This window comes from Podarcis pityusensis, assembly GCF_964106645.2.
Source record: "Podarcis pityusensis genome assembly, chromosome: 9".
Lineage (NCBI taxonomy): Eukaryota > Metazoa > Chordata > Lepidosauria > Squamata > Lacertidae > Podarcis > Podarcis pityusensis.
Genome location: NC_138034.1, coordinates 65,952,807 through 65,966,218, shown reverse-complemented (window position 1 = coordinate 65,966,218; position 13,412 = coordinate 65,952,807). Strand labels below are relative to the sequence as shown.

The following is a 13,412-nucleotide window of genomic DNA, read 5'->3' as shown; positions in this document are numbered from 1 at the left end:
CAAGTGGAACTGTCTCCCTTGGGAGGTTGTAGACTCTCTTTCATGGGGGGCGGACATTTAAAGAGAGGTTGGGTGGCCATCTGTCATGGTTTAATGTGTTTTAAACCACTTTGAGATTCTTTCTTTAAAATATAAAGTGGTATAGAAACGAAATTATTATTATTAATAATAATTATACAACTTTAGGCACCAGGCAAAAACGTTTCTTTTAAACCAGGCCTTTGGCTGACCTGATCAACATCCCACATACCCTTTTAAAATGTGGCTCTTTTTTTGGGCGGGGGGTGTATTATTGGGTTATTGCTTTTATTTTTATTTTATATACTGTGATCTTTTTATGTGAACCGCCCTGAGACCTTCGGGTATAGGGTGGTATATAAATTATAATACAGTCATACCTCTTGTTACATTTGGTTCAGTTTATGTCTTTTCAGATTGCATCCTGCGGCGACCCAGAAGTACTGGAAAGGGTTATTTGTGGGTTTCGCCGCTCGTGCATGTGCAGACGCTCAAAATGACGTCACGCGCATGTGCAGAAGCAGCGAATTGCTACCCGCGCATGTGCAGATGCGCAGACGCGGGTTGCGTTCTGCTCATGTTGCGAACAGGGCTCTGGAGCAGATCCCGTTCGCAACCAGAGGTACCACTGTAATAATAATAATAATAATAATAATAATAATAATAATAATAATTCTCTCCAGCCAGCCTTGGGGTGGGTGCAACTTGCACCTTCTCTTTTCAGTTCCACCACAGCCTTCAGGCCCTGCACACTCCCGTTCTTTCCCGACTCTACCCCTTCCAATTGCTGCTCTTTCCTTAATGCGCTGATGCCTTTAACATCCACGGGGAGGGAGAATGTGTTGCCCTCCAGGTGTTGTTGGACTACAACACCCATCATCCCTGACCACGATGGGAGTTGGGAGTCCAAGAACATCCAGTGGGCCACAAGTCCCCCATCCCTCTCCCACGAGATATCTAGTTGGCTCCATGCATCTTGATAGGATTATGCCCTATCCCTTGGTTGGAGTGTGAGCAGGGCTAATCTGAAGGAGGCCTGGTTCAAGAATCAAGGCTCCTAATACCTCCAGATGTTCCCTTTGTGTGCACACTGCAGTGCCATCACAGGCTGGGGCTTCCACTACCCTCCCAGCAACCCACTGCCAATGCTGTTTCCCCCAGTGGTCTTAAATTAGTATAAACGGGGGCTTGGTTTCCCCAGGCTTCCCAGCTGTTCAGCCCTGATTTGCCCCATCATACAACTGCAAAGCAAACACTGTTTTCAATGACAAAAGATCCAGTGTGTACCTTAATAGGTGTGTACCACTTTTCCTGAGCGGGCAGTGAGGTAGGCTTGGGTCTCGGAGGTCTAGGCTGAAATGGCTCATCTGTTTCTTCAGGGATTGTCACCACAGCGTTTTTGGCTTTTTCTAGTCGGGCGCCTTCTTCGGTCGACCCTTTATCGCCCCAGCGAACCTGCAGAAAGCAAGACCCGTTCTCAAAGTGGCCTTCTGTAGGGACACGCGGTGCTCTAGCCAGTGGTCAAGGTGGCCCAGTTTGCATGTAGCGCTAAGCCAAACCTTGGCTCACTGCAAACAAGCGCACAGGTGGACTCCCAGACCAAAGATCATGGGCTTCTCCCCTGGTCCTGCAGAACTGCCAGGGCTAAGCCCTGCTTGGGCTTTGCATTACATCCACCTGGGCTTATGGTTTGTCTCTCCCAAGTGGTAAAGCAAGAACAAACCTTGGTTACACACACCTGGGTTCAAACATAACCTTAAGCCAAACTATGGCTTCACCCTTGATGGAGCAGCAGCAGCAGAACCAAGGAAGGAACACTATGGCAATCTTCAGTCCAGGAACCTGGATGTTTGCTCATTCATGCTAAGGTAAAGGTAAAGGGTAAAGGGACCCCTGACCATTAGGTCCAGTTGTGGCCGACTCTGGGGTTGCGGTGTGCATCTCGCTTTACTGGCCGAGAGAGCCGGCGTACAGCTTCCAGGTCATGTGGCCAGCATGACTAAGCCGCTTCTGGCGAACCAGAGCAGCGCATGGAAACGCCGTTTACCGTCGCGCCGGAGCAGTACCTATTTATCTACTTGCACTTTGACGTGCTTTCGAACTGCTAGGTTGGCAGGAGCAGGGACCGAGCAACGGGAGCTCACCCCATCGTGGGGATTCGAACCGCTGACCTTCTGATCGGCAAGTCCTAGACTCTGTGGTTTAACCCACAGCGCCACCTGCGTCCCCTTTCATGCTAAGCCAAATGCAAATTGGAACCTTACAGTTGCAAAAACAAATGTACTGATTCAAGTATAATTCTCTATTAAGCTCTAAGTTACAGAAGAACCCCAAGTATATCTACTCAGAAGTGAATCCCACTGCATTCCAGATGTGGCAGCACGGGACCATAAGCCCACATGATCAACAACATAAAATAGATTTGGGCCTGGGGCTAAGAGACGGTGCCTTGCCTAAGCCAGGCCACCACCTCCCATGAGTTCATGGGATTTGCAGATCATGCTTTTAACCACTACACTGCGCCAGCTGTGGAAGAATAGGAGCTTCTGATACACATGGTCTGCAGATGAGAATACTGATGCCACACTGTAATTTTTTCCAAAAGGATTGTAACATGTCTTGAAAAGACTTGTTCTCTTCTTCTTTTCTGCATTCAGCTGTAGAAACAAGCCTCTCTCTCTTTTTTTTTCAAAGCCCTGAATAAATGAAACCGATGAAATCAGTTCTTCCCTAATTCTGTGGAGAGATGCCTAAAACTGCCCTATGAATAAATTTAAAGGGGGAAATTCCAAGAAGTCTGACATCAGGGGAAGTAAGTCAATCTGGCTACAATTAAAAATTAGTCAACTGAGGGAGGCTTTCAAAAAAATTAAAATATTAAAAAGAAGCCTATTTTAACTTTAAAAACCCAACTTGACATCAAATCAGGTACCAGATCGCGTGAGAGAGGTCAAAGCAACCATGATCTACAGACCTCAAAAAATAACATGTAAGATCTCCTTGAGCTGCAAGAAGAGCCTTGCTGGAACCAACACAAGATCCAGGCTTTGGTCCAGCCTTTGCCAATCTAGTACCCTCCAGTAGTATCCAATAGGGTGGGGCAGAGCCACTCTCCTGACCCCTGGCATTACTGCAGCTTACATGGGTGAGACTGGAACAGAGTGGCAGCAATAGTGGGGCTACTGAAAAAGAGTTGCTGTGCACATTAGGCCTGGCACCCCTGGCAGATCCTGTTTTTCTAATAAAGAGTTCATTTACTCCATGCGATTTACTGCCGGCTGGCTCCCGACACCTGCGTTATGTTATAGGACTCCACCTCCTATCAGCCCCAGTCACCATGGCCAACGGCAAGGAGAGCCGTCACCCAACGCCCCCTGGTGTGGAGCCCAGGTTCCCTATCCCTGTCCTGTCCCGGTCCCAAGTTGTTGTTGTTGTTTAGTCGTTTAGTTGTGTCCGACTCTTCATGACCCCATGGACTAGAGCACGCCAGGCACTCCTGTCTTCCACTGCCTCCTGCAGTTTGGTCAGACTCATGCTGGTAGCTTCGAGAACACTATCCAACCATCTCGTCCTCTGTCGTCCCCTTCTCCTTGTGCCCTCCATCTTTCCCAACATCAGGGTCTTTTCCAGGTAGTCTTCTTTTCTCATGAGGTGGCCAAAGTATTGGATCTTCTTGCAGTCCATGGGACTCTCAAGAGTCTCCTCCAGCACCATAATTCAAAAGCATCAATTCTTCGGCGATCAGCCTTGTTTATGGTCCAGATCTCACTTCCATACATCACTACTGGGAAAACCATAGCTTTAACTATACGGACCTTTGTTGGCAAGGTGATGTCTCTCCTGGTCCCAAGTAGGAGGCCACAAAGAAGAGCAGCAAGGAGGGTCAGTTGCACAGGGACACAGGAGTCTCCGCCATACTGCGTCCATTGAGATCAGTATTGTCTACTCTGAGTGGCTCCAGTAAGAGGGCTCTAGCCCCTCTCTCCTCCTCTAGCCCCTCTCTCCTACACATTTCCCCCTTTGTTGGAGAACTACAGGGGAGCAGAGCAGCACTTCCATTTTCCTGGCTTATCATGGTAACACGTGACACGGCGCACAGTTGCCAGCTCTGGAGGCAAAGCCGAGAGACACCACTAGCGTCTCACGGCTTTGCATCTCGAGTGGCAGCGACTCAAGGCTCGACAAAACAAACCTCCATTCTTTTAATTCCTCCAACTCCTCGCCCGCCATAGTAAGAAGCATCCACGGTTGGCCATTTCTTGTTAGGCAAGGGGTCTTCTTCTTCTTCCTGGGGAAAAACCCAAAAGAGATTTGAAGGGGAGATGTTTGCTTTAAAGGGAAACAAATTGCTCTTAGGTTAGAGGTCTTTTCCAACCAACTTGCTATTGGCCCTTTCTGAAGAAAGGGATCTAATGAAAATAGGAGATGGTGAATTGTCTCCTTTGGGTTGACCAAACCCAGCCTTTCTCTCCCCCTTCCTTCACTCAGCATGCTTGCAAGGATGAGCTCAGAACTTTCTGATTTCAATTAACCACAGTTTAGTATTATGCCTGAACCCTAAACTATGTTCCGAGGGGAGAGGGAATCAGGTGTTACTATTAGTATGTAAAAGTGTCAGTTTGCATTTCTTAGCACAGAAAGCATTGATCTTATGTGTAGAGCTCTTTCCTATTCTGATTAATTCAAGAGTGTTCTGGAAAGTGTCTTTCTGCGTGAAAGAAACAGGCAGAAGGTTTCTCATGTTTGGGTTATTCCTTTTGGGAAGCTGAGTACAGTGGAAGCTCGGGTTGCGAATATGATCTGTGAGATGCACATTCGCAACCCGCACCTGCACACGTGTTGGTTGTGATTCGGCAGTTCTGCGCATGTGGAAAGCGCAATTTTTAGCACTTCTGCGCAAGCACGACCGCCAAAACCCGGAAGTAACCCATTCTGGTACTTCCGGGTTTTGGCAGTCCGCAACCCGAAAAAACACAACCTGAAGCGTCTGTAACCCGAGGTATGACTGTACAACTGGTTTAAACTTGTTCTGTTATCTTTCTGTCAAGGTCAGGGTGACTATAATAGTCAAGCCAGGAGGAGTTTGGGTTTCACTCACTTTCTCTTCCTATCTCTTTGTTCTAGTGTGGTGTTCCGTATGCTATAGTGTTAAGGTTTAGTCTTATTATAAGTTCTTGTCAAGTTTAATTTAAGTCTGCTGCAACTGGATTTCTTATGGACTGTGCCAATCCTGAATGTATTGGATTTGTGACCATTATGCTCATTTGCCTTCCGTAGCAGTAAAGCTCTGCTGGATGGAATACAATTGCCTCTGGTCTATTTTTGGGGAACTCTGCTACGTGTTTAAAGTTTTTTCCTCCACGCAGTGTGACATAAAGCCCTTGGCAATTTGGGACTAATTTATTTGAGAGGTGGCCTTACCCTCAAGGTCAACCACTTTGATCTGCATAACTGGCACTGTTACAAGTGGCACATAACACGTGTTTCACGTTTGTAAAAAATCTATATTTTAGGGTTGCAGCACCTGCACTTTGGAACTCCCTGCCTATTGAAATCAGGTAGGCACCTTCACCATACGCTTTACAGGACTTTCGAAAAACATTTTTGGTTTGATAAGTCTACCCAGACCTGCAGGATGTCAATGTATATATGCTTTAATCTCTTTTTAGTTTATTTCACTTTAAAAAAATGTTCTTAATAGTTGTTTCAACGGATAATTTTATTGTTTTATTCTCTTTGTAAACCGCTTTTGAGGGGGTTTTTTGTTTTGCTATTAAGTGGTACAGTGGTACCTCAGGTTAAGTACTTAATTCGTTCCGGAGGTCCGTTCTTAACCTGAAACTGTTCTTAACCTGAAGCACCACTTTAGCTAATGGGGCCTCCTGCTGCTGCCACGCCGCCGGAGCCTGATTTCTGTTCTTATCCTGAAGCAAAGTTCTAAAACTGAAGCACTATTTCTGGGTTAGCGGAGTCTGTAACCTGAAGTGTATGTAACCTGAAGCGTATGTAACTCGAGGTACCACTGTATCCGGATTTTACAAAATAAAGAAAGAAATGCTATTACCTTAAAGTAATTTAAGGTTGCAACCGTAACCCTGCTTGTAAGTCCTACTGAATTCAATAGGACTTAGTTCCAAGTACAGGCTTCCTCAACCTCGGCCCTCCAGATGTTTTGAGACTACAATTCCCATCATCCCTGACCACTGGTCCTGCTAGCTAGGGATCATGGGACTTGTAGGCCAAAAACATCTGGCGGGCCGAGTTTGAGGAAGCCTGTCCAAGTAGACTTGGTTAGGATTGCCCCAGAAGTATGTACTATCCTTTCTGTTTTAGAGCATCTTAAAATATGGGTGGATGCATAACTGATGTACACGGTGCAACCTGGAAATAAGCTTTTATTGAAGAGAGCACTTAAGTAAATATATATATATATATATATATATATATATATCTCTGAGATATTTGATATGATCAGAAGATGCTCCCATGTTTAAAGCTCTGCTTCTGGGGGAGCAGGGGAAAGCGTGAATAAGATCTTCTCTGAATCAGAAAGCAATTTCCCCCCTCCCTCCTTCCCAGTGCCTTCATCCACAGAACACATAAAGCTGAGATTCTGGTTATGTGCAAGGAAAATCAATTTGCAGTGCAATGCATTTTGAAGTGCCTATTACACCCCAATTCCCGTTTGAGCAACACAGGCCCTTTACCTATGTACTTCTGGGGAACCAATCTGTCTAATGGAGTACGCCACATATACAGGAATGTCGCCCTACACTCGACTGCCAATATTTGCTTTGTTTATTGCTACTCGTTTGACTACCAGGACTTAAACTGGGGTGGTATATGATTAAACATGTTTCTAAAATACCCCAAATAACATCAGGGGTCGCCATAACCATGAGCACGTTGCAAAAAAGGGTAGAATCAAGCTTCTTCAAGCAAAATGTTTGGGGTTTTTTTTCAGGGTGGGGAAGAGAAAATGGGTAAGCAGTCTGCCAGGTGACTTCCTAGTGGGAGTCACCTTGAAGGGACAGATACCAGACGGAGTTACCCTTCTGTTGCCTCCAATTCTGGGACACCATTGGGAGCCAAGGGCAGAAACCACATGAAACTGTATAACGGAAAGTGGAAGGGCCCTGAGTGAGACTCAGGGAACTGAAGTTCACTCAAAGTGAAAGACTGGGAGAGGAAAGGGTGTGATCTGGGAGGGCCTGTCATTTTCTGTGTGGCCAGGATTAAGAGCTACCTTTGAGAGAATATTGTGTACCTGTGCACTGTTTCTGTATTTTAGACATCCTGTTTCTGATTTCCTCCTCCCCAACCTTATTTTTCATGCCATTAAGAGAAACCGTATTTTATTACATAACTACATTTCTATCGTTGTTTTGATTTTGATGCCATATAGATATCACGTTACGTAGTGACATTTGCGTTACGTGTCGTAAACCGCCTTCCGTTATCATTTGCAATTAATTGTTTATTTAAAACTTATCATTTTATATAAATTTAAGAAATGAAATAAAATAGCATTCTGTCTAGCTCAAAGCCCTCATCATGGGACTCTCCTTCATGAAGGTAATAACCCAATAATGTGATGCCTCTGGTTACGAACTTAATTCGTTCCTCAGGTCCGTTCTTAACCTGAAACTGTTCTTAACCTGCGGTACCACTTTAGCTAATGGGGCCTTCCACTGCCACCGCTGCACAATTTCTGTTCTCATCCTGAGGTAAGGTTCTTAACCCAAGGTACTACTTCCAGATTAGTGGAGTCTGCAACCCTAAGTGTTTCTAATCCAAGGTGTTTGTAACCCGAGGTACCACTGTACAATAAATGATACCCTCTTAAGGCAGATATATACATTAGACTCAAAACAGAGCTTTCATTGGAAATGGCATCCCTGAATTATCTGCCTTCCTTTCATAATGTGTAGGACCACCTATCCAACTCATGATGTCATCATGTTCCATGTTTCTGTACCCCACCTCTCACCTCAATTCCTATCTACATAACCAGCTGATTCTGGAAGAGAGCAGGAAAAGGTACCACCTGGGATAAGGAATGGGCAAGTATCTCCAGCTTTGCTTATTTACATTTCTGAGTCACTGGCTCCAAGATAGAAAAATGTGTCTGCAGTAACCAAGCTCTGAAGCAGTTTCACAACTTACCTCTACTGGAGCTGGTGGTGGAGGGGGAGGAGGGTCCTTAATGACCTAATTTGGGGAGGGGGGAGTGGAATAGAGGATAAAAGACAAAAGGCAAAGATCATTGAGACTTGCATAGTAACAGGATAACCCGGCTTCAAATTCTCTGCTACAGAGATTTTTATACACACACAAACATATATACAGTGGAACCTCAGTTTTCGATTGTAATCCATTCCGGAAGACCATTTGACTTCCAAAACATTCGAAACCCAAAAGCGGAAGCCTCAATTCAATAAGGAAACTCAAATCGGAAGCCACATTGGACATTTGAGTTCCAAAAAAGTTCGGAAACCGTAGCGTTTACGTCTAGGTTTTTGGCGTTTGGGAGCCAAAACATTCGAAAATGGAGCCATTCGACAACAGAGGCTTGACTGTATGATATGTGTATAGATATAGCTATAGATAGATACAGATACATACATACACAAACTGCCCTTTATGAAAAGACCTCAGGGCAGTGTATAACATTAAAATGTATTTTTACGGAGCATAATAATAAAGACATAAAACAAAGCACAGTAATAGACAGCATAATAAGAAAAATAACCGTAATGATTATTCCTCCCCCCCTCCCTTTAACTGCCCATAGATAATTTAATGGCCAAAGGCCTGGGTAAAGAGGAAGGTTTTTGCCTAGCGCCTAAAGACGTGTAATGGTATTACATTCTTGTGAAGAAGCTGGTAAAATGTCGGTAACTGTTAGGTGGATTTGTAGCCAGTTTGACTGGCCAAACCCAAAGAGTACTCATTCATGGTTCCTTGTTATCCTGGGGGGAAAGTGGAAAGTGGGGTGCCACAGGGTTCTGTCCTGGGCCCGCTGTTGTTTAATATCTTCATAAACGACTTGGATGAAGGAATTGAGGGATGCTCATCAATTCTGCAGATGACACCGAACTGGGAGGGGTTGCTAATGCCGCAGAAGGCAGAATCGGGATTCAGAATGACCTTAACAGATTGGAGACCTGGGCCCGAACGAACAAGAAGAATTTCAATAGGGACAAATGTCAGGTTCTGCACTTAGGCAGGAAGAATGAAATGCACAAAAATTAGATGGGAGCGGGGGACACCTGACTTACTAGCAGTACATGTTAAAAGTACCTGGGGGTCTTAGTGGACTACAAGGTAAACATGAGTCAGCAGTGTGAAGAAGCAAAAAAAAAAAAAGCTAATGGTGTTCAACAGAAGTATAGCATCCATATCAATTCTGCCTTGGTCAGACCACACCACCTTGGAAGCCAATAGTGGAAGAAAGAGAGCGTATCAAAGTGTTGGTGCTGACCTTTAAAGCCCTAAACGGCCTCGGTCCAGTATATCTGAAGGAGCGTCTCCACCGCCATCGTTCTACCCAAACGCTGAGGTCCAGTGCCGAGGGCCTTCTGGCGGTTCCCTCACTGAGAGAAGCCAAGTTACAGGGAACCAGGCAGAGGGCCTTCTCGGTAGTGGCGCCCTCCCTGTGGAACGCCCTCCCACCAGATGTCAAAGAGAACAAAAACTACCAGACTTTTAGAAGGCATCTGAAGGCAGCCCTGTTTAGGGAAGCTTTTAACGTTTGATGTATTACAGTATTTTAATATTTTTTTGGAAGCCGCCCAGAGTGGCTGGGGAAGCCCAGCCAGATGGGTGGGGTATAAGTAATAAATCATTATTAGTAGTAGTAGTATCAGTTCTGTAAATTTGTTAATAAGTGCATGAATAAAAATGGTACTCAAGTTTTTCTTCTATAAAGCACAGCTCAGTGTACTTGGGACGAGGTTCTTTTGCAATCTCCTCTACAGGCAGCATTCAAACTGTGTCAGCAGAACTGCATCAAATGGACTCAGGTAACTTGCGTACTTTGCACACAGTCACAAGTCCAAATACAAGCATCCTGCCCACAAATTAATTTGATTGATCGTTCCTTTCAAAATAAAGATGAGCATCCTTATCGTGGGGGAGGGGGCGCGTCGGCAACTTCTGCAGCCTGAGAACTTGCAGATGTTAAAAGACAAAATATTGCAAGGCGGCCAGCATTTCTGTTTAATTCAGATTTCTTAAATACCATCCCAAGGGCCCAGGAGACTCAATCTCCAGTTTATTTACCATATGCAGACTTTTGAGTCTTCTCCAATTTTATTTGAGTTTGGTTATATTATCATCGTTGTCAGGAACGACCTGCTTCGTATTTTATTTAGCCGCGAAAAGAAAAAGAAAAAAAAATTAAGGCGACTATTTTGGAGGGCAGCTGATTTCTTCTTCTTTCTTTCTTTCTTTCTTTCTCTCTCTCTCTCTCTCTCTTTTAATTAAAAAAAATATAAATGTATTTTATTTTTTTATTTAAAAACGAGTTGCTTCAGGCAACAGTCCCTTTGATCTGCTCATTAACACTTTTCAAATGTTCGAACGAGGTGGGCATTAAGAAATGTCAGCGCCAGAGCCCAGAGCCAGCTTGATGCAGTCATATGTTCTAACATTCAGAGAAGAGTGAAAGAACTGTCAACAGTAAACTCCTTTTTTAAAAAAAGGGGGGGGGGATGGATGGTGGGAAAGGAGAGAAAGAAGTAAAAAAAGAAAGAAAGAAAAACCAACAACCTGGTTGTGTGCATGGACTGTAGATCAAGTGGGGCGGGGGGAGGCTTTCAACTGGCTCCTGCCAAAAATTAAACAGCATGCCCAATTCATCTGACATGCTAGATGCCAACTGGCGACTGCCAAAAAAAAGCTGAATGGGAAGAGGAGGGGCAACATATTTCCCCTTCAACGTCCTTTTGTTGTTGTTGTTGTTGCTGCTGCTGCTGCTCTAGCCCTACACAGTATTTTTTATTTTTAAGATAGAATCATAGGAATATATTATGCTCTCATTTTTTAGATAAAGAATTACCGTATTTTTCGCTCTATAGGACGCACCCGACCATAGGACGCACCTTGTTTTAGAGGAGGAGAACAAGGAAAAAAAATTATCCCACTGTCTGCTCAGTGCCCCTTTAGCAAAGCGGCAGGAGAAACGGAGCCTCTTCCATTTCTCCTCCCGCTTGGCTGAAGGGGCGCTGCGCAGCTCTCCCTCTCTGCTGAAACCAGGAGAGTCTTGCTCTCCCGACTTCAGCAAAAGGAACCTGAAACCTGCGGAGCGCAGCGGGAACTCGCACTGCACTCCGAAGGCTTCAGGTGGCCATCCCTGAAGCCTGGAGAGTGAGAGGGGTCGGTGCGCACTGACCCCTCTCACTCTCCAGGCTTGAGCGAAAGCAACGCGAAGCCTCCGGAGCACGGAGGGAGCTCTCCCACTGCGCTTCAGAGGCTTCGTGTTGCTATCGCTGAAGCCAAGGAGCCTGCATTCTCTCCATAGGATGCACACACATTTCCCCTTAATTTTTGGAGGGGGGAAAGTGTGTCCTATAGAGCGAAAAATACGGTGAATATACATTAATGTATGGGTCATCTAGTCCTACGCCCCGCAATGCAGGAATATGTAACCGTACGGGGATAAAACCCGTGACCTCGGCATTTTCAGCACCACGCTCTAACCAACTGAGCTAACCAGCAAGGCTGTAGACATGGGATAAATAAAGAGGTGCCTTAAGCAAATCAGTTTCAGTTGTTGAAAAAATACGAGCCTTATTCTCACCGGCCGTCAAGGCTCATCTTGGGACACAGATACAAAAAAAGAATACAGGCAGAATGAAAGATGCTCGGTAGAACAGCACTTGCTTTGCATACAAAAAGTCCCTGGTTCAATCCGTAGTATCTCTGCCTAGTTTGCAAACCACGAAAATCACGACCAGCCAGTATGGTCTGATTTGCTATGAAAGCAACTTCCTACAGTCTTTCCCAAACAAAAACGAAAACCCGTTAATACTATTATATGGCACTTTTTCAGTGTCCAAAGGGCTCCAAGCAAACTGCCTCACCCATTCTTTGCAACAACCCTGCAATCCACATACAGTCACACCTCATGTTGCATCCGCTTCAGGTTGCATTTTTTCAGGTTGCGGACTGCCGAAACCCGGAAGTACTGGAACGGGTTGTTTCCGGGTTTCAGCAGTCGCACATGCACAGAAGTGCTAAATTCCACTTTGCGCATGTGCAGAAGCACCGACTCGCAACCCACGCGTGCGCAGAGATGGGTTGCGAATGCTGCAGATTGCGGACGTGCATCCCGCACGGATCACGTTCGCAACCCAAGCATCCACTATATTACAGTTGTGAGGTGTGGCTTGGAGACTGCGGTCACATTTGGACAATCATATATTGTCTCATTAAGCTGAAATGTGAAGACGTCTTATGGTCCCAGCCTTTCTGTGCCTCTGTTCACGTGACCAAGCAAACAAACGAACAAACCAGGAAATTTTCCAGTAGTCTTAATTTCAGGCTTCACCCAGAGGGTAGCAACATGAAAATGGGCCTTCTCTGCAGTGACTCCCCATCTGTGGAAAGCTCTCCCCAGGGAAGTTCTCCTGGCACCTGGGAAGTTCATTATACACCTTTAGGCACCAGGTAAAAATGTTGTATTGGTTTTTGTGTTTTTTTTTCCTTTTCATGTATTATAGTGTTGTTTTTTATTTTTTATTTTTTTCTTATAATTCTGAAACTACTAATAAATATATATATATATATTTTTAATGTTCCTTTTTAACCAGGCCTTTGGTTGATTTGATTGACATCCTATGCTCTTTTAAAATGTGATCTTGGGGGGGGGGGGGTTGTTATTGGGTTGATTATATATTTTGTGGTTTTATTTTATTCTGTGAGCCGCCCCGAGACCTCTGGGTATAGGGCGGTATATACATTCAATAAATAATAACAATAACAGCAATAATAATACAGTCGTACCTCAGAACTCAAACGGAATCCGCTCCGGAAGTCCGTACGACTTCCAAAACATTTGGAAACCAAGGCACAGCTTCCGATTGGCTGCAGGAAACTCCTGCAGCCAATTGGAAGCCATGTCGGACGTTCGGATTCCAAAGAACTTTCGCAAACCGGAACAATCACTTCCGGGTTTACGGCGTTTGGGAGCCAAAACGTTCAAGTTGCAAGGCGTTCTACTTTCGAGGTACGACTGTAATAACGTCAGTAGACTTACAACTTCGAAGCAGACCATGGTATTATGAAGCCATGGTTTGAAGCTGAACTAAACCATAGTTCAGGCAAAACAGGAAACAATAATGGAAGACCTCCTGGCTTGTTTGCCAGCTAATGCAACAGTTGCAGAAAAA

The 13,412-nt window shown here is 44.9% G+C and overlaps 1 protein-coding gene across 1 annotated transcript in view; it reads right to left on the bottom strand.

Annotated features, from left to right (window-relative positions):
• The window catches only part of ANTXR2 (ANTXR cell adhesion molecule 2), a 164,626-nt gene that overhangs the window by 58,427 nt on the left and 92,787 nt on the right, over positions 1-13,412 (bottom strand). The window contains exons 13-15 of the mRNA XM_081020939.1: positions 8,185-8,229; positions 4,211-4,306; positions 1,306-1,473 (exon numbers count right to left, since the gene is read on the bottom strand). Coding sequence (XP_080877065.1) covers positions 1,306-1,473; positions 4,211-4,306; positions 8,185-8,229 — 309 coding nt within the window. The remainder of the gene's footprint in view (positions 1-1,305; positions 1,474-4,210; positions 4,307-8,184; positions 8,230-13,412) is intronic.